The 23854-nt window shown below is 40.0% G+C and overlaps 1 protein-coding gene across 14 annotated transcripts in view; it reads right to left on the bottom strand.

Moving 5' to 3' along the window:
* Window positions 1–23854, bottom strand: part of LCLAT1 (lysocardiolipin acyltransferase 1) — a 205422-nt gene that overhangs the window by 71293 nt on the left and 110275 nt on the right. For 9 of the 14 annotated variants that reach the window (XM_065589337.1, XM_065589338.1, XM_065589340.1 and 6 more), the window contains 2 exons: window positions 16216–16362; window positions 3288–3404 (listed from right to left, as the gene is read on the bottom strand). In XM_065589337.1, coding sequence (XP_065445409.1) covers window positions 3288–3404; window positions 16216–16362 — 264 coding nt within the window. Of the gene's footprint in view, window positions 1–3287; window positions 3405–4263; window positions 4383–16215; window positions 16363–17748; window positions 17900–23854 lie in introns of those variants that run through there. The other 5 variants (XM_065589350.1, XM_065589346.1, XM_065589347.1 and 2 more) reach the window with 3 other exon arrangements.

Here is a 23854-nt window from a genome sequence, read left to right as displayed (position 1 = left end):
GCATCCCGGCTGTACCCTCTCTCTGTCATGGCTTTTGAGATCTTCTCGTAGATCTTTGCATTCTGTCTTTTCGATCGCAGCTCCGAAAGCACGGACTCATCGCCCCAGACAGCGATCAGATCCAAGACTTCCCGATCAGTCCATGCTGGGGCCCTCTTTCTATTCTGAGATTGCATGGTCACCTCTGCTGGAGAACTCTGCATCGTTGCCAGTGCTGCTGAGCTCACCATGATGTCCAAACAGGAAATGAGATTCAAACTGCCCAGACAGGAAAAGGAATTCAAATTTTCCCGGGGCTTTTCCTGTGTGGCTGGTCAGAGCATCCGAGCTCGGACTGCTGTCCAGAGTGTCAACAGAGTGGTGCACTGTGGGATAGCTCCCGGAGCTATTAGCATCGATTTCCATCCACACCTACCCTAATTCGACATGGCCATGTCGAATTTAACGCTACTCCCCTCGTTGGGGAGGAGTACAGAAATCGAATTTAAGAGACCTCTATGTCGAACTAAATAGCTTCGTTGTGTGGACGGGTGCAGGGTTAATTCGATTTAATGCTGCTAAATTCGACATAACCTCCTAGTGTAGACCAGGCCTAGGGTACACTTAAGCTTACAGGAATGGAATTAATGCTGCTTGAGAAAAACAGTAATGTAACCTGTTAGAACTGGGATGACAAGATGTCTCCCTCCTATTGGAATTTGATCAGGACAAAAATTAGCTGCAGTCCTCAGGTTGTATGGGGGCCTGGGTCTGAGAGTGAGCTCGGGGTCACTTCCAGTAGCTATAAAAGAGCTGGGATATGCAACAAAGGTGATGCATTCAGGCTCAGAGCGGAAGCTGCCCTGTCAGAATAATCCTACTTGCCAGCTTATTTTTGGTGCAGCTAAGGAAGGTTAGGTTGGATTTGCCTAGTTCCCATAATCCCAGCAAGGAGTCAGAAACACACTAGCAGCAGTTTCACATAGGGAGCACATAAGGCAAAGCAGATGTAAGTTGTGGCCACATAGAAGAGAGATGGGGAAACTAGGAGAGTTTGAAAGTTAAGTCTATGCTGGAAGAAGAAGTGCATTCATATGATTTGAGGGGTGCACAGAAAGTGCTAATATTAGCGTCAGTAAGCTGCCACCTATTATAAAACTCAGGAAAACCTCACATTAAGACCAAAACTCATGCAAAGAGATGTGAGTAACTTTTTCCTGAAGGTTATTATTTCAGCTTCTTCCCCAAGTACTTTTATGGGTCACAAACAGCTATTTTTATAACATAACAGGTAATTCATTCATAATACAGCTTGCAATGCATATTAATCAGGGTTCTTGCCAAATTAAAGTTATTTTTTCAAAGTTAAAAAGGCAATTAAACCTCATGGCATTTCTCCCCCTCTTCACTGACCTATTTTGGAACTAAATAATGTACTTAGGCTTGAAGTGAAGGCATTTCAGCCTGAGGAATGGAAAACTGCCATGAGCCAAAATTTATTCACAGGGAAACCATGGGGCATTAAGGTTGTCATACAGGCGCAAGAATATTTTCAAAGACAAACGTGATGTTTAAGTTTCCAACACCACCTCCCCAACTTAAAATCACATGCCATCCTTCAGTCTGCAATCACAAGCAATAATGAAGATGCAAGTCAGTTTCTGGGGTTATTGTAACTGCTATCCATTACAATCGTGTGGAAACAGGGAAGAGAGGGATAGCACCTTAATGTTAGGGGTCTTAATTTTCTTCACAACTCTATGCAACTGAAAATAAAGGTTTTATAATGGGACGTATTAGGCTAGACTACTTAATGGTTGAGCGGCACTACCCCCTTTTACTCCCCCACGGTCCATCTACACTGCAGTTCAGAGGTATAATTCTCAGTTTGGATAGACATACATACACTAGCTCTGATCTAGCCAGTGTGCTAAAAATAGCAGTGTGCCACAGCAGGAAGGGCAGCAGCTTGGGCCAGCCATCTGAGTACACACCTAGTCTTCTCAGATGGGATTGCACCTGGTTGGCTACCCATAGCCATCACTAGTGCTGCCACAGCCACACTGCTTATTTTAGCTCAGAGCTAGCATGTGTATAGCTGCTGTGTAGACGTACCTACAGATACATAGATACTTTAATGTTAATAGCGAGCTTAGAGGGACATTTCAATTTAACATTTCATTTGTCTGAAAATATGCCTCCTATAGAAACAAGTAACACTTAAAATTACAGCATTTGAAACAGAAGAAGAAAAACTAGTTTTTTTCAGGTTTTTTTCTCCAACTTTGTACATCTGACAGAACTTCGTATAAAATCACTTTTAGTGTTTTCCCTTTATAATCAGTTGCCCTGTTTGTGCATGTTTTTCACACAGCCACATGAGAGAAAAACAATTTTTTAATACAAGAAAATTACTTAAAACCACAAGGATTAGGGAGGTGACTCCAGAAGAAGTATAGAATCTGAAATTATTTTAAACCTTTTTTTAATTGACTAGATTTCGAGTTGAAAATCTTGCTTTAATTGAAAAAGAATCCAAAGATAGTAGCATTAATACAGCAAAGAAAGACTTAATTGTGGGAAGTTTTAAGCAAATCAAACCTTTGAACTGTGTACGTAACAGTGAACTACATACTACCACAAGTTGACAAAGCACATGCACTGTATGAGAAAACCTAAGATGCCTACTAAAATTTCAACAATGGTGTGTTGTGTCCCACTGCTTATGATGTTCATAGTAGTCAGTTGTTTTATACTCCCCTTGATTATTTATTGTAATTACTTGGTGTCCCATTTTATAGTTTGATAATAAGCTCTTTGGAGAAGAGACAGTCTTGCTATATGTTTGTACAGCGTCTAGCTCAATGGAGCCACGATCACTGACTGGGGCCCCAAGGTGCTTCTGTAATGCAAATAAATATTAATAATAATCCTCCCCCAATATTAAGTATAAGTATAGACATTAAGGCTAGCCCTAGGGATTTCCAAAGTTATTTTCCTGCACTGAATCATTAACCAACCTATAGTATTAAAAAAACTTCGGAGCAAGGGAGTGGTTTCTTGTCTCATTGTAGATGTTCTAAATTATATTAATATCTTATAAACACAAGACTGCCTTAATCTATACGGCAAACACCGTAATCATGGCAGAAAAGAAGAAAGTTGTCTTCTCATATGGGGTATCTGTTGCATTTCTAATACTGTTTTGGAGTAGTTAGTTTATTAAAGTCAATTATCTGGCTTTCCTGAGATTAGTTATTTGAAGTTGCAGAGGAGAAAAGAAAATACATATCTAAAAGAAATGTTACCTTCCCTTAGACGTTCTACTACAAAAGTGAAACCAGTAGTTCGTGGATGCAAGACATATTTGTATTTTCGAAGTCCATTCTTTTCAGCAAATTCATTACTGCGGGCTTTGGTATTGGCTAAAGATTAAAAAAAAAAAAAGAACATGAACAACATGAATATTAGTAGGGGTTATAAAGTTTCATAATATTATAACAGCCCCCAATACAACAGCAGCACACAGAGTATATCACTGTAGCACTGTTCTGAAGGCAGAAGACCTTAACGGTGCTTTTGGTTAGATTCATAATACCATGAGATACAGCAATTTGTGAGGGTTTTTTCCTTATATGATTATTTTAAAAAAATCTTTTTACTCTTTGGTGTACTCTTAATTAACCTGTCTTTCACATTTACCAAAGCTATATATTAAAAGACATCATAAAATGATTATTGCAAAGTACAAGTTACAAAAGTGCCGGAAACTGGAATGACATTTTAACTCAAAAGGTACAGCGGTTTGTAATAGCATAAGCTTTGATATTATGAATTGAAAACCTTTAAAAAATCAATGTTTTGTGTCAAACAGAATTGTTATAAGTACCTTATTCCCAGCTGGAAAAAAAAAAAAGCTATGTTTTCTAAATGTAGACAAGCAGCAATTAGTCAACTGCACTAGATCAATACTTTTGTCAGCCAGCTTATTCATTTTTAACTTGACAGGCTTTAGTCACTAGTCTAATCATAAATTTGAGTTGCACTTATATACAGTACATTAGATTTTCAACCAATTTCCCCTCTGCAGCAATATGGGCTTGCTATTGTAAGCACAGTATTCACAAGCCACTTGAAAGCAGCTCTGGCAAAAACCTGGCGAAGTAAAGATTTTCACTGTCTGGCAGCAAGAATCCTCCTGCATGCAAGGTAACTGCACAAGTCTTCAGGAATAATTACTACACATCCCACTCAGCAAACTAAAAACAGACAAAAAAAGAAAACCTCTGTAGACGAGTGGACATGAATCCATTTGTTTTATAGCATGTGTGGGAGAATTCTTCAAACTGTCTGCTCAAACGAATGCATCCAAAGTGGCCTTGATTGCTGCATTCCGTTGGTGTCACTGCATCTTCAGGGTCACTAAGCCAAAAGACACCTATGATTGCCCCATGCCAACATGAGGAAAAACAATTTATTTAAATGTATTTATTAAACAACACCTTTGGTGTTCAAAAGGGGACAGTCGAGTAACAGAGGTGTGGAACGCGACAAAGAGTCCTGTGGCACCTTATAGACTAACAGACGTATTGGCGCATAAGCTTTCATGGGTGAATACCCACTTTGTCAGACGCATGGGTATTCATGGGTTTGCTCCAATACGTCTGTTAGTCTATAAGGTGCCACAGGACTCTGTCGCTTTTTATAAATCCAGACTAACACGGCTACCCCTCTGATACTAGAGGTGTGGAACAAGATCTGTGTCTGATCAATACAAAATCCAATGCACGTAGAAATCTGAGTTCTTATTAGAATCAACCATGGCTAACAGAGAATAAAGTTGAGAATGCTAATGGAAAGCCCATTGTTGCTTAATAAGCTACCAAAATTGATCAAGTACAGATCATTCCTTTTCCTTTTAATTTTGTCAAGCTTTGTCACCTAACTCATTTGTCAAAAGGCAAAAGGCATGAGTGTAGAGATTAGTCCTAATCATTGTGTTATAAGCGGAGTGCCTTATTTTGTGCCAAGTCTGCCTCTTTTTATTCTAAACCACATGCTCTCTCTATTGCTCACTGGTAGGTGTGTTACTTTACATAGAGAACCTCCCGCTGGTTAATGAACATACTATGCAATAGCAATGTGCTAAATAATTTTTCAACTTAAGCAAAAATGCACTACATACTATACAGAATACAATCTTTCATGGATGTTGCCCTTAAATTAACCGTGGAGCAGAGGCTTACTGACCACGTAATTTGGAGACAATAATAGCTACAACCCAGCAACCACTATGGCATACTATGGAGTACTTCCAGGGAACAAGTAATTAATGCAACCAAAAGAATCCAAACATATTTTTTTCCAATTTGCCAATGCATAAAGATACATTAAAAAAACACTGCATTAAAAGAAAAGCTTCCAAACCTAGGAAATCAGAGGAACGTTAAAATAGCTGAAAAAAATCTTCCACCGAGGACCCCCATCCACAATGGCTAACTGGTCCATGCTTAAAGAGTTTTAAAACAGTTCTGCTAACTTCATTAATACCCTACTTTTGACAGAGGTCTAGAAAAACAATTTTCATCTAGGGAGGGTCTCTGCACCAAGTGGGATGGAAATCATGAATGGGTGTTGGAGAAGTTGCAGCCATCCTATCCTTCCCATGTTGCTAAATAAGAGGGGAAACTGCAGGCAGATGTGAGGAGATGCCCAAGAGTGGTCCTGGCTTAGTGCATTCAGAGTGATTATAACAGCAGAGAGCTGTAAGCAGACACAGAACTTGTTGCTGAGGGTTCTAGCTGGTGTTTGATTATTTGTGTTCCTGGCATTTTGAAAACTAGAAGACTAGAAAAAGATCAGGCAATGAAAAGGATGATAAGCAGACAATATCTATATATAACATCCCAAAAAGCTATGTTAAAAGAACATTATTAAGGTTGCAAATCAAGCACTCAAAAGTTAGGAAATGCCAGAATTACGGTTGCCTGTGCAAACTTAATTTGCCCCCTGGTGCAAATGCCTTATGATACAGTCTTAAATTACAAAAACAGGGGGGAGGGATAGCTCAGTGGTTTGAGCATTGGCCTACTAATCCCAGGGTTGTGAGTTCAATCCTTGAGGGGGGCGCTTAGGGATCTGGGGCAAAATCAATACTTGGTCCTGCTAGTGAAGGCAGGGGCTGGACTCGATGACCTTTCAAGGTCCCTTTCAGTTCTAGGAGATAGGACATCTCCGTTAATTAATTTATTTAGTTACATGGTCACATACTGCTTTTCCCACTGGACCTCTGCCTCAGTCTCTTTGCTCTGGGAATGAGTAACGTTTGCGTATTAAAGGAGACTGCTGTCTCTAGGATCCCTGCTTTATTTGTTGCAGAAGTTGGGAAGTGTGTAAGAAATGAGGCAGGGAAATGCAGGAAGAGAAAGGGTGGTCTCATGGTTAAGACAGCTGAATGCTGTCCTGGGGAACTGGATTCTATCTCTGCCACAGAGTCCTTATGTAACACCTGGCAAGTCACTTAAACCAAACTTTTCACTGGTAGTCATTAATTGTATGTTCTTTCTTTTCTGAGTTCCCAACTTAAGTCACAGGGGCTGAGCACTCAGCTACAACTGAAGTCAACGGGAGCTGAGCTCTGAATTTATTAAGTATCACATACTGCTACGTAATCTGAAAAATCAGGCCTATGCATCTCAGATTAGGCACTCAGTATTAGTGGCCACTTCTGACCATAGTCTCCTTATGTCTCAATTCCCTGGCTGTAAAATGGGGATAAATACCATCTCATCTCACAGTGGGTTGTGAAAATAAATTCATTACTGTTCGCGAAGCACTCATATTTTAGTGAGATGTCACAGAAAAGCCCATAAGGAACTTAATTCTATCTTCAGAGCAGGGTTTGAATAGTGTGCAGTAAATAAGACCTGGGGCCTCCATCACCCACTCGTTACATTTTCAACCAAGCACCTCTGTATTTTCTCCCTGGCAGTCCCTTTCGCTTGGGAAGAGCTCCCTGTGAACAGCCACAATGCCAGCTCATTATCCTCCTTCAAAACCCTCCTTTAAAAATCTCCTTTGCTATAAAAGCCTACAAAAAACTTAATTAACGATTGGTGCACTGATACCATTGCCTTTCAGGCTGACCAGTATCATCTGTTTCCTTGTTCTCCCTCATCTGTCTGTATCCAGGTTTGTCTCTTGTCTTATCATTAGATTATAAACTCTTTGGGGCAGTGACCATTTTTTGTTCTGTTTGTACAGTGCCTAGCACAAGGATGCCCTGGTCCACAAGGAGGGTGACTAGGTGCTATGGTAACACAAATAATTAATAAGTAATAAAATTCAACAGCCATTCATTCAGTGAGCACCCTCCATACGTTTGTTGGGGAACAGTATTTATACTAGCAAGTGACGAAGATTGAGGGAGTTTCCATGCCAATCTTGAAGGGTGGCTAGGTGATGCTCTTAATATACATAAAAGTTATCCTGGAGACTGTAAGCATCACACCTCTGTTATTCTCAGACTCCGACACTTGGAATACCAGGACTCAACAAGTGAAAAAGAGAGAGAGAAAGAAAGAAAAGGACAGCGCGCTATTTGCCATTCCACCCAATGGATTTCTTTTGAAATTAAGCATTGTGTTTTTCAATAAGTCAATTTCAAATTATATATGCTTACACCACCACAGAAGTTGGAACTGGGGCTGATTTACTGTCAGACATCCTTTAATTTGAATATTTTGAATTGAAAGATAGAAAAATGCAGTGATCTGATAAATTGCTGAGGAAAAATTTTGAATTTTGCTTATTGGGAGTCAGATGTCATTCAGTCAGCCATAAGAAAATAATGCTATTAAAAAAAATTAACTGACTACTTTGTTCTGAAAACTTTGGCGCAAGATAGAGTCCTACAGGAATTTTACCCAAAACAATACTGAAAAATGTTGAGTTAAGAAAGGAAAACGTTGGCAGAAGGTAATATCAATCTCATGAAACTACACAAACATCAAGTCTGAAGCGCATGGAAATATTTCGGACTCGGATTTCGCACTGCTCATGAGAATATGGTAATGAGGATGACAAAAATAATTTTAACATTTCTAAAAGAAACAATTCTCATGATTAAAAAAATCAGGAATATTTTAAAGTAAAAAAATCTGTTTTACAAAAATAAGATTTGTATGAGAGTCTCTCCTACTGTTTGCCATATTTTCTCTGGAAAGAAATTCAAAAGGCTTTGCAATCCATCTTTTTGTTGGTGGCCATTCAGCATTTTATTTCATTTGGCGTCAAATCAATTCTAAGTACTAACAATGTAAACTGTGAACATTTAATTTTGGATAATTGTTTTTACTGATGCATAATAGCACATGTAAAGGAAGAAATATACACTTGATACCCTACTGCTGTTTACTATAGCAAAGCCGGGCAACCTGATCCACCTCTCCACATGCAGTATCAACCTTGCCAGTAGAGTTTTTGCAAAGTGTTTCTATATATTGACATTTATGGGACAAGACCTACTAGTGTGTTTACAATACCTGCTGATGTGTAAAAAAAAAAAAATAGGAGGTACAGACACATACTGGTGATGGGTATAGTTTTCAAGTATACCTTAAATGATTTAAGTCACTTAAGATGTTTTTGAAAACTGAAGCCGATGGGCTTAAAGGCAGCAGACCACAATTTTTCCCATGGCTTTCAATATAAATTTCTCTTTCATGCGTCTTTGGGAGAGAAGCACTGATTAGGACTGAGTATACTTTAGAAATTATACTAATGTTATTTAAATGTTTTTAATATCAATTGGGAACTTTAGCAATCAGAAGTTAATCTGAAAGGACTGCAGTTACTTCAGTATTCGTTTCACCATGCCACCTCTCAGGACTCCCCATCACCACCACAATCTTCTATTGTGGAATTACATTAAAAAAAATTAAAATAAAAAAAATAATAATCAAAGAACCCATTTTAAATGAAACGGTAAAGAAAATAGCCCAAAGCTATTTTTAGGAGTTAATTTGTAGTTGAATGATCAAAAGTAGGTACTAACGTTACAGTTGTGACATTCAATTTCCTCCCTCCCACCCAGGATCTGTGTAACAGTCATCACTGAATAAATAGGTCATGTTACTGATGTTGTCGTCTTCCCATCTCCCCTACTCCTTTATTCATCTTGGTGCCCCTCCTGGTAATTAAGATGCGAGCTTGGAGCAGGCCTCATGTCCCATCCGTACTGAGAGGCCACTTAGCATATTCTGGAGGGCTGAATAGGGAGAACAGACTGCCAAACTGTGCCTTAAATTACTAAATAAAGTGCACACAAATTGATTTATAAGTCAAAGACTGAAGGGAAAAAAAGATTGCCTTTGACAGCACAATGATAGAACATATGGTACTACCTGCTGTCACCTGTATTCCCCCTCCATGGACCAGCAAGGACACCCACTCTAGGCTCCTGGCTCCTCAGCCATCACCTCTCTTGGGTGGAGACCCATGTGTCTCTGCCTCCTGATGGGTTTTTCCAGGCTGCCCAACTCCCTGCCTACAATGTGTGTTACCCAGCAAGTCAGACTTGTGGCAATATATCAACTCCCCAGATTCCTTTTTTGGGCACGTTAGGGTTTGCCTGCTCCCCAGGTCTGGTTTAGCCCATTCTCCCTTCTGGCAAGTTCTCCCTCTCCCTTCTGGGAAATTCAGCTTTGTCCCCATCTCCCTTGATTTTCCTCTCAGCCCCTCTGCATATTGGTTAACTCATTTCCCAGGTTCGCTCATGTCTCTAGGATTCTTGTCTATTAACCATGATTTCATGGAGCGGGGAGAGGAGAATGGAGCACTGGGGTGCAGAGTTTATAGAACTGTTCAATACCTGTTAATTTGCAGGCCTCATTGAGTTTGGTGACACCCCTTCCCCCCAACCAGTTCCCCATTTCTTTACCTAACCCCTAATTTGAGCTGAAACCCCTTACCTAACCCCTAATTTGAGCTCATAATCTTTATAGTCTTCTTTGTCCGTAAATGTGAAAATGGACAAGGCTTTTTCTCTCTAACAGTAATGGAGTTAGATTCCATACCATTTCTCCTGCCCCATCTTATTCAATTCACACTGCATTTCAAAAGCCTTCAGAAACACATCCATGTGAATCCCCTTCTTAAAGCAAGGAAGTAATTTGGAGTCTATGCCACCCATGGGAAAGGTTCCTAGGATCTGGCATCATCTATCAGACTATAGTCCTGCTGGTGCAGTTTTTTCCATCTCAAGCTGATACTGATGATCTTCTTCTCCCTCTCCTTGTGCTGGCACTGGCTCTCCTGTTCTCTTCTCACTTGAACTGACACTGTCGCTCTAGCTCTGCAAGCAGCTGAGTTTCCAGACTCACACTGTCTCTCTCCAGCTGTAACCTCTCCTGCGCTAACTGTTGATCCACAATTCCCTGTTGCAGTGATGTAGTTTGTCTGCGTCTGTCAGCCTCTTCCCTGCTTCCCTCCAGGTAATTGGCTCCAAGAGCTTCCCTGCTTGTGGACCCTCTGCCAGTGGGCTCACATTCTCCCTTAAACCTGGACCATCATTCCACCTCTGGTTGTTAGAATACAGGAAGTTGACTAGCTGTGTTTTTGTCCGCTCCTCAGTTTTGAGCTGCTTTTCTTTGCATAGCTAAACCAGCTGATATTTCTTCAGCGGTTCATAATTCATTTGCCCTCTCTTTTTCTGCTATTCCTTCCCCCAAAAGACTATCAAGACTTTTCTCTGTGTTCTTTCCTTCTAGGATACTTGCTTTCACAGCTGTTGGCACTTATATAATTCACACTGTTCCAGAGCCACATACGCTGCCACCATATTTCAGGGCAACTGCAGCTGTATTTCCCCACTATTGTCTAGCAAGGGCACCCATTCTAGGCTCCTGGCACCTCAGCTGTCACCCTCTGCTGGGCAGAGACCCATGTCTCTCTCCCTCCTGAGGATTTTCCAGGTTGCAGAAGTTTCCTGCCTACACTGTGAGTTCCCCAGCAAATCAGATGCGTAAACAGGCCTGCTTTGCCTTTTCTCCAGAAGCTATAAACAGCATAATTGCCCACAGTTAAGTTACCACACAGCTCCTTCTAAGCAAGCACATTTATTCCTCAGATGAAAGCATTTCAGGGAAAACATATTAAAAACAAAACAAGAACCCTGAATAAACGAGTCCCTGAAGCTTATAATACTTCTCAGGGTTTACATTAGTCATGCCTCCCCCAGAGATGTAACATACAATCCCACAATAATATATTAAAAATGAAAATGCTCATGTAACAAACTCCTAAGACACATGAAAGTTATTTCAAAAAGGTTTGTTCAGGATATTGCAGGAAATTGCCATATCTATCACACCAGACACAGAATTTCGTACCTGTCAATTTGTATTTCATAGCAAGTGGCAACACTGGCAAGAGAAACTTATGAGGCAAATACATTCTACTTAGATGAGAGACTCACATTCAATGTGTGTACAGATAGACTGAGTTAACATGACCTAACACCTAAGCTAAGAAAAAATGGACACACAAATCAAAATTCAATCACCTTGCCTTATTAAGGTGGCTAAGGAAAGAACACCTCCAAGATCAAATAAAAACACTGAGTAGAGGTTTGACAATAGGTCTTGGCAGAGGGGTATAAGGCCTTGTCTACACATGCAAACTGCATTAGTTTAACCCAAATCTGTCAATTTGCACAGTTATGCAAGGCCTAAGACACAGAAAGAGTGAGTGGCTCAGGCTGCCTGATGAAAGGGGAAAGAGTGGGTAATAGTCTCTAGAAATGTAAGGCATTTTCTTTTTTCACTGCAACTAAGCAGGTGCATGTACCCCACTGAGCTTTGCAAAGAATTCAGATGAGGTATGTTATGCAAAGTTCTCTGAATTAATTTGATTGTCCCCTCTATTAATAATAAAACTTATTTTATCAAGAGAATATGACTCAGACTTCTGCTTGGTTCATTTCCAACAAACTGCCCTAGAGGTAGACAAGGGAAAAAAAAGTGTGTGGAATCTTACCTCCATTCAGAATAATGTCAAAATTTCATGAACAAGAAGGTGCATCCCAAGCATTGCTGCAGCCAGAGTGACATGCAAGCAACCCTCAAGACAAAGGGCGTGCAAGTGACATTAACTTGGTAGTTCTTATTAATTTCCTTTCTATTGAGGCATTGTAGTTTAGATATTAAATATGGGATGCTCAAGTTATACAGTAAATATTTAAGAGGAAGGAAAGAAGCAATAAGCAGAATGATCTATTTTTATGGAAATCAATGAACTGCAGTTTCAAAAGTAAAGCAAAACTGGAACTTAATGAATGTCTGGTATGTAAACATTTCAAATACTAAAATGTACAATGTAACTGAGGTTGTCTGCTACCTTTCACCTATCAGATAGCCAAAATGGTTCCCATTCTTTTGAGCCTTTCACCGTTCACAAGTAAAACAGACTAAACATTCCATGGAATTTTAATGACCTCTTTTCCAAGCTAAAATGTAATAGGGAGTATCCATAAGACTCAATGTAATAGGTATTAAAAACCGCAGTCTGAAAGTGTTGGTATAAGAACTTCAGATGACAGAGCATTGAAAAAGTATACGCAGTATTGGTTTCTAAGTGAAAATTCTGTTCTGGAAGTTATGAGCTATACCAAAATAGATTACATGAATTAATTATAAAATCTTCAAGTTCACATAGTAACAGAGTATTTCTGAGCTTCCTGCCTACAGCTGTCACTGAAGTTAGTAAATGTTTGACAACATAATTAAACATACAGTATGCAGCAGTTTGACTCAAAAGCTGATGGTGGGCTGGTCTACACTTGAAGTGCAGCTGACCTGCTGTAGCGCTTAGTGAAGAGGTTACCTACAGCGACGGGCGGGCTTCTCCTACTGGCGTAGATCAGTGGTTCTCAACCCAGGGTACATGTATCCCTAGGGGTACACAGAAATCTTCCAGGTGTTACATCAACTCATTTAGATATTTGCCTAGTTTTACAACAGGCTACATAAAAAGCACTGGCAAAGTCAGTACAAACTAAAATTTCAGCTAGACAATGACTTGTTTATACTGCTCAATATACTATACACTGAAATGTAAGCACAATATTTCTATTCCAATTGATTTATCTTATAATTATATGGTCAAATCAGAAAGTAAGCAATAGTGTGCTGTGACACTTTTGTATTTTTATGTTTGATTTTGTAAGCAAGTAGTTTTTAAGTGAGGGAGTACGCAAGACAAATCAGACTCCTAAAAGAGGTACAGTAGTCTGGAAAGGTTGAGAGCCACTGGCATAGATACTCCACCTCCCCGAGAAGTGGGAGCTACATCGACAGGAGAAGCCCTTCCATCGACACACCTCCGTGTACACCACGGGTTAGGTCGGTATAACTACATCGCTCAAGGGTGTGGGTTTTCCACACCCCTGAGCCACATCGTTATACCTACATAAGTTGGTATCGTAGACCAAGCCTTTATGATTGTTTCAGTTTCTCTATACAGAAAGTCCTACAGAAACATGCCCTAAAAACAAAGATGCACATTGCATTTGAGCCTGTGTACTCAAATTCTACATGGGTACGTTCACTGACCGATAGAAACATACACTGACATTATTTGTGGCTTGCGGGTCTCTCCTGTCCGAGTTAGTTTGCTTCTGTGATGTCTTTCAGTGCGTACACTGTTATTTTTATCGGAGTATATTTTAAAACATTTATTGTATTAAAAGTGTGACTCACATAGGCAGAAATACATTTGACCTAGGCTGTCTAAATAGGTAACTATAAAGGGAGGGGGTGTCTCTAATGGTTAGAATGCCTCATCTCTAATGCTTATAGTAAATAACCAGGGGGTGAGTTGAGATGACTTTTTCTACAAATTTCACACATCCTATTAGACTAAAAAAAAGTATCTCCTCTGCTCTTACTCTTATACCCTTGTTTATCTCATCCAGCTGTTATATCTTGTATTTTAGATTATAAAATCGTCGGGGTAGGAATGATCAGTTTCTCTATGTTTGTACAATGCCTAGCAAGATGGGGCCCAGCCTGGTTGAGGCCTTTAGGCGCTACTACAGTATAAATGTTAAATAATAAATAGCGGAATAAGGACCTGGGTATTCTGACCAGAGTCCTATTCCCGGTTCTGCCACTTTTGGAAAGTAGTTTATCCACTATGAGCCTCAATTTATCATCTGTAAGATAGGGAGGGAGTTTGGGTGGGGGGAGGAGGTCTGGGGTGCAAGCCCTGGGATGGAGTGTGGGTGCAGGCTCCGGGCTTCAGCAGGAGGTGGGGGTACAGGAGGGGTTTGTGGGTGCAGGCTCTGGGATGGAGTTTGGGTGTAGGCTCTGGGCTTGGTCCAGGGGTGGGGGTGCAGGAGGGGGTGAGGGGTGCCGTCTCTGGGAGGGAGTTTGGTGGCCAAAGGGGGAGTGCAGGCTCTGGGAGCGGCACTTACCTGGAATTCCTAGGCAGGGTGGGCCCGGAGTCTCCATGTGCTGCTACCCCCAGGCACTGCCCCCGCAGCTTCCCATTGGCCACAGTGGCGCTTGGGGCGGGACACAGACCCACCCTGCCCAGGGGTGCAGGGATGGCCGGCAGCCACGTGGAGCGAGCAGGCAGGAAGCCGCTCAGCACCGCTGCGCTGCCGGTGGTGAGTGGGGGCTGCAGTCTGTTTTAAATAGCCTGGGGGACGCATGGGGCAGTGGTGCCTGGGGTGGAAGGCAGGGCCAAGGGAGAGACCCGGCCTCACACAATGCTGGAGCTGGGCCCATAGTGCCTGGGCACCAGGAATATTCCTGGTGCCCAGTCACCATGGGTCCACAGAACTCGCCCCCCATCAGTGTTGGCTCTATGCTTATATTTAAAGTGTTTGCTGGAGGAAGCACATAAGGCAGATTTGGTCAACATAGTGTGAAGGGGTTATTCAAGTAATTAGGAGTACTTAGCTGACAATGGACCTTGAGAGATGCCAATCCACATCTGAACTTTCCTGGGAACGTTCAAACTCACATGTAAACAATGGCGTCAGCCGATAAAGAACTAGTCATGCATGGACATATGACTTGCCCATGTGATTCCATCTTGTAGCTGTGATTCTGCACAGGAGAACATTCTACCCACAAAAGAAAGACTATATAAGGCCCTGTGAAAGCCCTCCATTTTGTCTTCAGAAGATAGCCTCTCCACCCCAAAGAGATGTCTGAAAGACACTGGAACAAAGGACAGTAACTATGGGGGTGTGAGTGACTGCTGGACCCAGACTAGGAGGAAGTCTAGTCTGTAAAAGAAGTTTACTGGAACATCACTGAGAGTGAGATTTACCCACATTTAATTTCCTACTGTATTAGCCTTAGATTTGCATGTTTTTATTTTATTTTGCTTGGTAACTTACTTCGTTCTGTCTGTTTTTACTTGGAACCACTTAAATCCACAGTTCCTAACTGTCAGAGTGGTTAAACACTGGAATAAATTGCCTAGGAAGGTTGTGGAATCTCCATCTCTGAAGATATTTAAGAGTAGGTTAGATAAATGTCTATCAGGGATTGTCTAGACAGTATTTGGTTCTGCCACGAAGGCAGGGGACTGGACTCGATGACCTCTCGAGGTCCCTTCCAGCCCTAGAGTCTATGAATCTTGAATCTATGAAAATCTTTCTTTTTATATTTAATAAAATCACTTTTTACTTATTAATTAAACCCAGAGCAAGTATTAATACCTGGGGGAGAAAAGAGCTGTGCATATCTATCAGTGTTATAGAGGGTGAACAATTTGAGTTTACCTTGTATACGCTTTATACAGAATAAAACGGATTTATTTACGGCTTGGATCCCATTGGGAACTGAGTATCTGGGTGTTGGAGACAGGAACACTTCTTAAGATGTTTTCAGTTAAGCCTGCAGCTTTTGGGGGACATGGTTCAGACCTGGGTGTGTGTTTGTAACAGGCTAGCGTGTCTGGCACAACCAGGCAGCGTACTGAAGTCCTGAGCTGCCAGGGAAAATGGGCTTAGAGGTAGTCTCAGCACATCAGGTGGCAGTCCCAAGGGGATTTCTGTGACCCAACCTGTCACACTGGTATACTAGATTATCTATTAAAACTTACTGTTCATGAGACTCCATAGTCGCTTGCTACTTTTTTATTATTAACTAAGGAACTATTTCCTTAATACATATGAATTTCTACCTAATTACATCCAAGAGGAGCCAACAATTAATTTACCTGTGAGATCAGTTCCTTCAGGAAAGATGAGGAGTTGCAGTGGTTCATGAATGTCACAGAAATAATCCAGCATATTTTCAAAGTGGTTCTTGTCATCTTCCCATTTCCTCTGAATGAAAATAAAGGCAGCAACCTGCATTGCCCAACCTAGAATAAGTTTAACAATATATATATATGTTACTAAAAATATATATCATTGTATGATTTTCATTTGCTTGCATCCATGAGGTTAAACTTATTTCCCAACTATTGAAGAAAAATTTTGCCTGCAACTATATGGAATGTCATAAGAAAAGCCATCTTGTATTGTAACAGCATCATATTGCACGTGCTAAATAGGGGCCATACTTGATGGGGTGGACTGTCAAGAAGCACTTTGGTGCTGCTGAAAGTGGTGTTCGTTACCCATACGGTAAAACTCTTCCCTTTATTAAACTCAAGCCCCAGAACGGAGTTAGGGGACACTATGCTGCGGACGTGGTATTAAAGACCTCAATTCACTATTCACAACAGTAACACTAGTCTTGGTGTCTAAACAATTTCTAATTCTGGTAATCAAGTTCTGCCAACCTATATTTCCACTGCAAATTCAATAGGATATTGTATTCTTCACTTTCTGTCTGAAGTTGTTATGCAAAGTTGCTATAACATTTTTAAACCAGAGGTGATTGCTATTCAGTGGTCAGCAAAGTGCATGTCACTTTCAATTTGTAAAGTGCTTTGGAATACTAGGCACTATATAAATGTAAGTGGTTACGATGGCACAATGCAAGTTTTAAAGTTTAAGTGCATAATATTTTGTTTAAAACATTTTTTCAATTAAATAAAAAAGTATGTACAAGTGGATTTCAAATATTTGTAAATACATGTCATACTGAAAATATTTATGACATTATAAGAAATGTGCTATAAGGTTTCTGATACATACAACTTCCAATAAATTATTCCATCACTAATAGGTCATAATATAAAGCAGTACTCCCTTTGCACTACTTTATAGCATAATTTGAGGTATAGCTTTCCTCATGCACATGCAAGTCCCAATACAGTTGTGAGGACTTATGCCTAACATCAAGAAGATATATTAAACAAATGGAACTGACATAACCATACATAATCTGCAAGTTAGGTGCCACATGCAATTCTCTTTCAAACCACTTGTGTCTTTTTTTGGCACGATTTACTACACAACAATATGTGCATGGTACTAGCTGTGCCTGAAACTCAAAACATCCTGCAGATCTAGGAGGGTTTTATACCTCTGCCTGGAGTTTAAAAGTACAGTTTACAGGGGAGACAGGAAACGAACAGTAAGGTTACAGTAAAAAAAGCAAAGTGAAAATGTGCCATCTTGGTTTTCTTGTCTCTGTCACATGAAGGCAAGAGTGCACATATTGCACCATTGGGAGAACACATACATAATGTAGTTTGGGGTGAAAGAGGATGGGCAGACCTATGGGAGGAATTCAGTAATGTGCAAACTGATAACTGCTGCTTATAAGTGGTATTTAAAAATAAACAAGTAGGAAGCACCTTCTCATCTGCAGTGTGAGGTGAGACATGCTGTTCAGTCACTTGTAAAGCTCAGCTCAACATATTGTCTAATAGGCAGTAATTATATTTTTCTTGTCTGGACTATGTTTTTGGTTGTCTGGGACTCCTGGCCATCAGGAATTTTGCTAGTCTGAAAGAAATCAATGTTTATTTTTACTGGAAAGCAAAAGCTTGCCCTTGGGTTTGTAAGTTCACGGGAAAGATAATTGGGAAAATATGGAACACAAACAAACAGGGAAGTTAATCCAAACCAAACAATGCAATTCCATTTCTTTGCCAAAACAAATACTCTGCCTGTAATACCTGACATTTCTGATAACTAATGTTAACTCACAAATGTACTCAAAAGCATTCACCAACATAGATTATATAACTCTCGCTCAAGCTTGCTATGTGGTTAGCATCGTAGAAACATGCAGCAGCTGGCCACAATGACCTTTTCAATCAGCTTTTTGTGACTCAAAAGACAGACACTGGTTTCAATTCCAGGGTAATTCTGATTAAAGACATTTAACCTTTGTTTTTTGCTAGAGTAAGTAGCACGCATACACTCAGTCTATTTTTCACACCTATCTTGGTTTTATTGTGGCTTGACTACATACTGTAGTCCATCACATGATCATATATGCAAGGGACAGGAAATGCTACTATCGAATTGGAGAAATATATTACATATACGAAGTGTACTTTTGCTCTGGGGACCTGGGGAAGATAAAACAACTTTAGCATATATAACTCTCCAGTAATCACACATTATTATATTAACCATTCTATAGTTATGGCTGAGGAAACATTTTAATTTCAAAGCCCCCTTTCCCCAAAAACATTATTTTCAAGGGGTGAAGGGGGACAGGGATAAAACTCACTTCAGGTTGAAATTTCTTATGTTTGTTCTTAGTCCAAACATTTCATTTGGGGTGGAGGGTGGAGGTGGGAGGAGCACAGAGAGGGAGAAGTTTGGTAAAAAACAGCCAGTCATTTTTTAAAGTTCACTGAATATTTTTAAGAGGGTCTCAAAAACAGATTTTTAAAAAGAATTTAAATGCCAAAGCCTTCCCTATTGCAACATTTATTGTTGATATTTAACCAGAAAACATGGCAGGAAATTCAAAGTTGTGGTTTTCCTATAGGAACAACTACTATAACATGATACAAAATCTTACATTTTAATATGTGCTATACAAAATTGCATATAATCCTAAATCCTCTCTATTCTGCCTATTCTCTGGCACTGTTAACATTAATCCTCAAACCCATAGCCAGGGTATCAGCTGACTTGACTCTCTCCAGCAAACCAGAGATCCAAGTTGTGCTCAAATCCTGGCATCTCTCTTCTCTATACTTTTCTAAAGCAAAACTGAATCCTGTCCCTACAGCTAGAATTCTGGTTCAAGTCCTCAATGTCACATCTTGGTTACTGCCAACGTCTCTGGCCTCTCCAACCCCCAGATTGCCCCCTCCTCCAGTCTGCACTAAACACAGCCGCTAAGATAATTTTCCTGGTCTGTCACCCCGCACATCTTTCTCCGGAATCGGTTTTCCACCACACCAAATACAAGTTAACCTTACATTTAAGGCTCTTCATAACTCTGCCTCATCCAAAATATTTGCTTTTTCCTAATCATACTTCACACGTTCCTCCTCCATTCTGTCAATGATGCCAATCTTGAACTGGTTGTCCAATTCGCTCTCGCATGTCTCCATACTTTCTTCCATGCTGTCCCTTACACATTGCAAGTCTTCACAGAATGAATCCATACAGCCACTACACACTCTTCTTTCAAATCCCTCAAAAGCCATGAGGTCGATAAGAAACCCAGCAAACCAACATGTACTCAGTTGTGGGGCAGCTGGGATAGCTGATACTAAATTCAAAAATGTTTCCCCCATAAATAAGTGATTCTGACATACCAAGTTGTGCAGAGAACAAACATATGTAACTGTGGGATCTTATCACTGTCAGCCATCCTCTCTCTTTGTTTTCCTTCTATTGTTTGTCACACACACTTGTTGATTCTTGTTTCAAATCAGAAACGCTTTAAGGCAGTAACAATAAGTTTGTTCAAGACTAGCCCAATGGAGCCCTGATTCTAATCGATGCCTTTGATGTACCACCACCACATAGGCACAAAGATTGGTGGGAATCACTTGCACGTGCCCAATTTCTGTGCACACAAAATATTGATCATAGCAGTGGTTCATTAACAGTTATTTATGTAATTTATTTCATTGCACCAACAGTTATAAATGTGGCACAACTGTGGATCTCCTTGATTTAAAAGCAACACTCAGCAGCTTTTATACTTCCCATTTACAAGCTCTGCCAAACAGAAGAATGTTATAGTGAAAAAAATGTTATCACGTGGTTTTTGAGATGGGAAGACAGAGTTGCACTGTATTTACTTCTGATTAGTACAAGAACATTAAAAATGGATTTGGAAAGCCACTTCAATTCAGACATTTAACGGTTTCCTCTAGTTAGTGTCAGCTCTAAGTACCATAATCAAATCACATTTTAAAACATTTCAATTCTTAAATTATTTTTCTAATTTGATGCATGTAAACCATTAATTAAGAAATTCTTCTTGTACCAATCTTTGTAATACAGAGTATCTGCTCATGGTAATGTTTTTACCATGTTCATCTCTAATGTATAGTTAATAGGTATATAATGAATTGAACAGTTGTCATTTGACTTGGTCCATTCCTTTAATAAATTATCACCCAGCAATTAGTTGAGAGGGGAAATGCATGACTCAGGAGTGTTCATAACACTTCCAGTTGCCTAGTGGTACAGTAGATATTCAATCGCATAACAGTTGTGTTTCTGAACAACAGCACAATCTTGCTACCCATTGCCTGGCTCTTTTCACCAAAGTGGAATGTAAAATGCTATTTCCACCCCTTGTTTCCAATATATATTTTTAAAATTACCTTGACAGTATTATCTTGATAGTTGCATTTTACTCACATGCACACACATGGAGTAAGTTTTAGGTTTTTTAAACTAGAGAGGAAGTAACTCCTATGTTTTTCCCACTCTACATAAAAATTCTATTCCTTACAGGCATATTCCTCTGCAATAGAGAAATTAAAAATGAGTCAGGATTGGTCTGTTTAGTGAATCCACAAAAATGGGTAAAAAAAAAAAAAACCCATCACAGAAGAGTCTATGACCCTGCACCCTGAATCATCCCCTTTAGTAATATTTGAGAAGCAACTGAAGTCCTGGGTCTATATTTACTTCCACAGCCCTTTTAGGAGGAAAGAGGGAGAAAGGGTTCCTGTGGAGAAGGGATGACTAATGGGTAGGAGATGAAGATACAATTTACAAGCAATCTATGCCCTGTGACTCTGCACCTTGGCCCCAAAGAGCAGGCATTGAGTCCTTCATTTCCATTCTGCAAGACCAATCATCATGATGTTCAGGCCACTACAGAACCGCCATACTTGGGAACAGGAAGCTAATAGGTCCCTTACTCTTATGATGTAACTGAGCCAAAGGTTTGGTCAATGAAGTGGAACCATAGTCAAGTGGTAAAGAAAAGGGAGTCTGGAAAAAAAAATCTAGTCTTAGCACTGCTAGATTTGCTGTGTTACCTTGAGCAAATTATTTAACCTCCCCAGACATGAGTTTACAAATCTGTAAAATGGTGTGTGTGTGTGTGTGTGTGTGTGTATATATATAGAGAGAGAGTTTACGCATCTATAAAATGGTGTGTGTGATACGGGCTTTTAGAACACGGCAAGTCTTGCAGTGCTGTGAAAATAGTTATGATGAATTCTTCGATAGCCTTCCCCTGGAATATCCATATTTCAGAAAAATTTTCTCAAGATGTGTCAACTTGTGTTTTTCCATTAACATGAAAGGACTTAATATGAGAGAAATCCATCATCAATGACGTTTGCAGCACTATCCTCTTTCCTATCATCTGTGAATTTAATCAATGTGCTATTTAATCTTTTCTACCTCATTAACAAAGACATTAAATGAAACAAGGCCCAATACTCATCCAGGCAGCTGCGATTGGATACCTCGTTTCACTCACTGACATATACTTGGATTATGCTCCTTCAGCCACTTTTCAATTCATATAACCCTGCTCAGATTAAAGCCAATTTTCATTTATTTTTTCGATTAAGGCTTGAGATACTGTACCTAATGTTCCCCTAAAATCCAGGTATCATTGCAGTCCCTTCATTCACTATTATAACGCTTTGAAAATCACTGACACCAAGATGAGGTGCTGATGGTTAAACCACACATTCTGCTTCCAGCAGAACCTCACTGATTCATATTAGTGAATGGGAGATGCATTCTGAACATCAGGAGTTTTGAGAACTGGCAAGTTAAGTGATTAAAAAAAAGACAGACAATATTTCAAATCATTCTTTGTCCATTTGTTTGACATTATAGTTTACTTCCAATTATTTACAACATTTTATTAAGTAGTAAGTGAACTTTAGTATGCATTCTGCAGTATATTTTGAGAAAGTAATCAAGTCTTATTAATACGAGAACCCCCACTTTATCACTGCATCTGCTATTAAATCGTTGATAAAAGGCGAGGTGAGAACACAGGTTTGTATATGCAAATTTAGAGGAGAGTGGATTAGGGAAATTCTATTTGATTTTAGTATGCAAGAAACTGTCAATGCTGTTAGAAATCCTCCTAGAGAATTGCCGTTGCAAAATGTGCCAAAGTAGTTTTTGATGATGTCATCTAAGACAGAGGTTCTCAACCTTTTTCTTTCTGAGCCCCCACCTCCAATTCCATGGGCCACCTATGCCACAACAACTGGTTTTCTGCATATAAAAGCTGGGACCAGCATTGGGGGTAGCAAGCAGGGCAATTGCCTGGGGCCCCATGCCATAGGGGCCCCTGTGAAGCTAAATTCAGCTTCAGCCTCAGGTGTTGGTGCTCAGAGCCCTGGACTTCAGCCCTATGTGGTGGGGCTTCAGCTTTCTGTCCTGGGCCCCAGCGAGTCTAACAGTGGCCCTGCTTGGCGGACCCCCTGAAACCTGCTCGCAGCCCCCCCAGGAGGCCCCGGACCCCTGGTTGAGGTCCACTGAGATAAGAAACTGCAGTAACAGCTGAACAACAAAGTGAATAGTGATTCCTGGGGACTATACCTTTGGCAAGTAGTAGAGAAACGCTGCAGTAATATTTCCGAAATTGAGATTATCGAAATTTAATATAGCATTTTGGAAACTTTATTGCATGCATTATTAAACCAGAGATATAGTCTCCAGGACCAAAAAGATCATCCATTAAAAAAGAAAGAATTCGTATATAGTCATGTCAAAGGGTTTTTTTATATATTAAAAGTATGATAAATTAATAATTTGTAAACATCTATAAAAAGTGACCCAAAAACTCCTAATGAGTCATCATCTACCTGCAAAGTATCTAAATTTCTTAAATAGAAAGTCCTTATATGTGCAGTATGCAGTTGTTAAATCATGCTTCAGATGCTTTAACTCTGCTCACCTCCAAACATACATTCCTCTGCATATTAAGTCTCCAAATACAAATAAAATCCCAAGTACGAAGAGTGCATTAGCTAAAGATGGGGACTAGGAATCAGCACTCCTGGGTTCAAGACTTAGGTCTGCCCCTAATTCATCTGATTTGGGTAATTTTCTTAACCTCTCAAATTTATGTTCCCACTCTAAAATTGGGATGGTACTTAGCACCAGGATGTTGCGAGGCTTAATGTTTGCAAAGTACTCAGAGATATTCAGATGAAAGTGTTACATATAACCCCATGCTGTACACAATTCTGAATGAAATACTTAAAGTACTGACCACCATGTAGCTGCCTAAGAATGAAAACAATTGCCTTTAGCAAATGTATCAAAAGCTCTAAATTCTCTTTCCTTGTGACCTTTAAAAGATTCGGTTAAATGCTAAAAGCTTACAAAATGGGCAAAGGCTTTTAAAAACAGAACTGCAAAATTGCTGAAGACTTTTCTTCAGCTATTAGTACCAATTAAAAGGCTTTCACGTCGCATGGTAGGGCCATGGAGGTAAAATATGAGATTTTTTACACTGCCTGGCTGAATTCATAATTATACTCCTTG

Source organism: Chrysemys picta, chromosome 3, assembly GCF_011386835.1.
Source record: "Chrysemys picta bellii isolate R12L10 chromosome 3, ASM1138683v2, whole genome shotgun sequence".
Lineage (NCBI taxonomy): Eukaryota > Metazoa > Chordata > Testudines > Emydidae > Chrysemys > Chrysemys picta.
The sequence above is the reverse complement of the archived record's forward strand: the minus strand, read 5'-3'. Positions and strand labels throughout refer to the sequence as shown.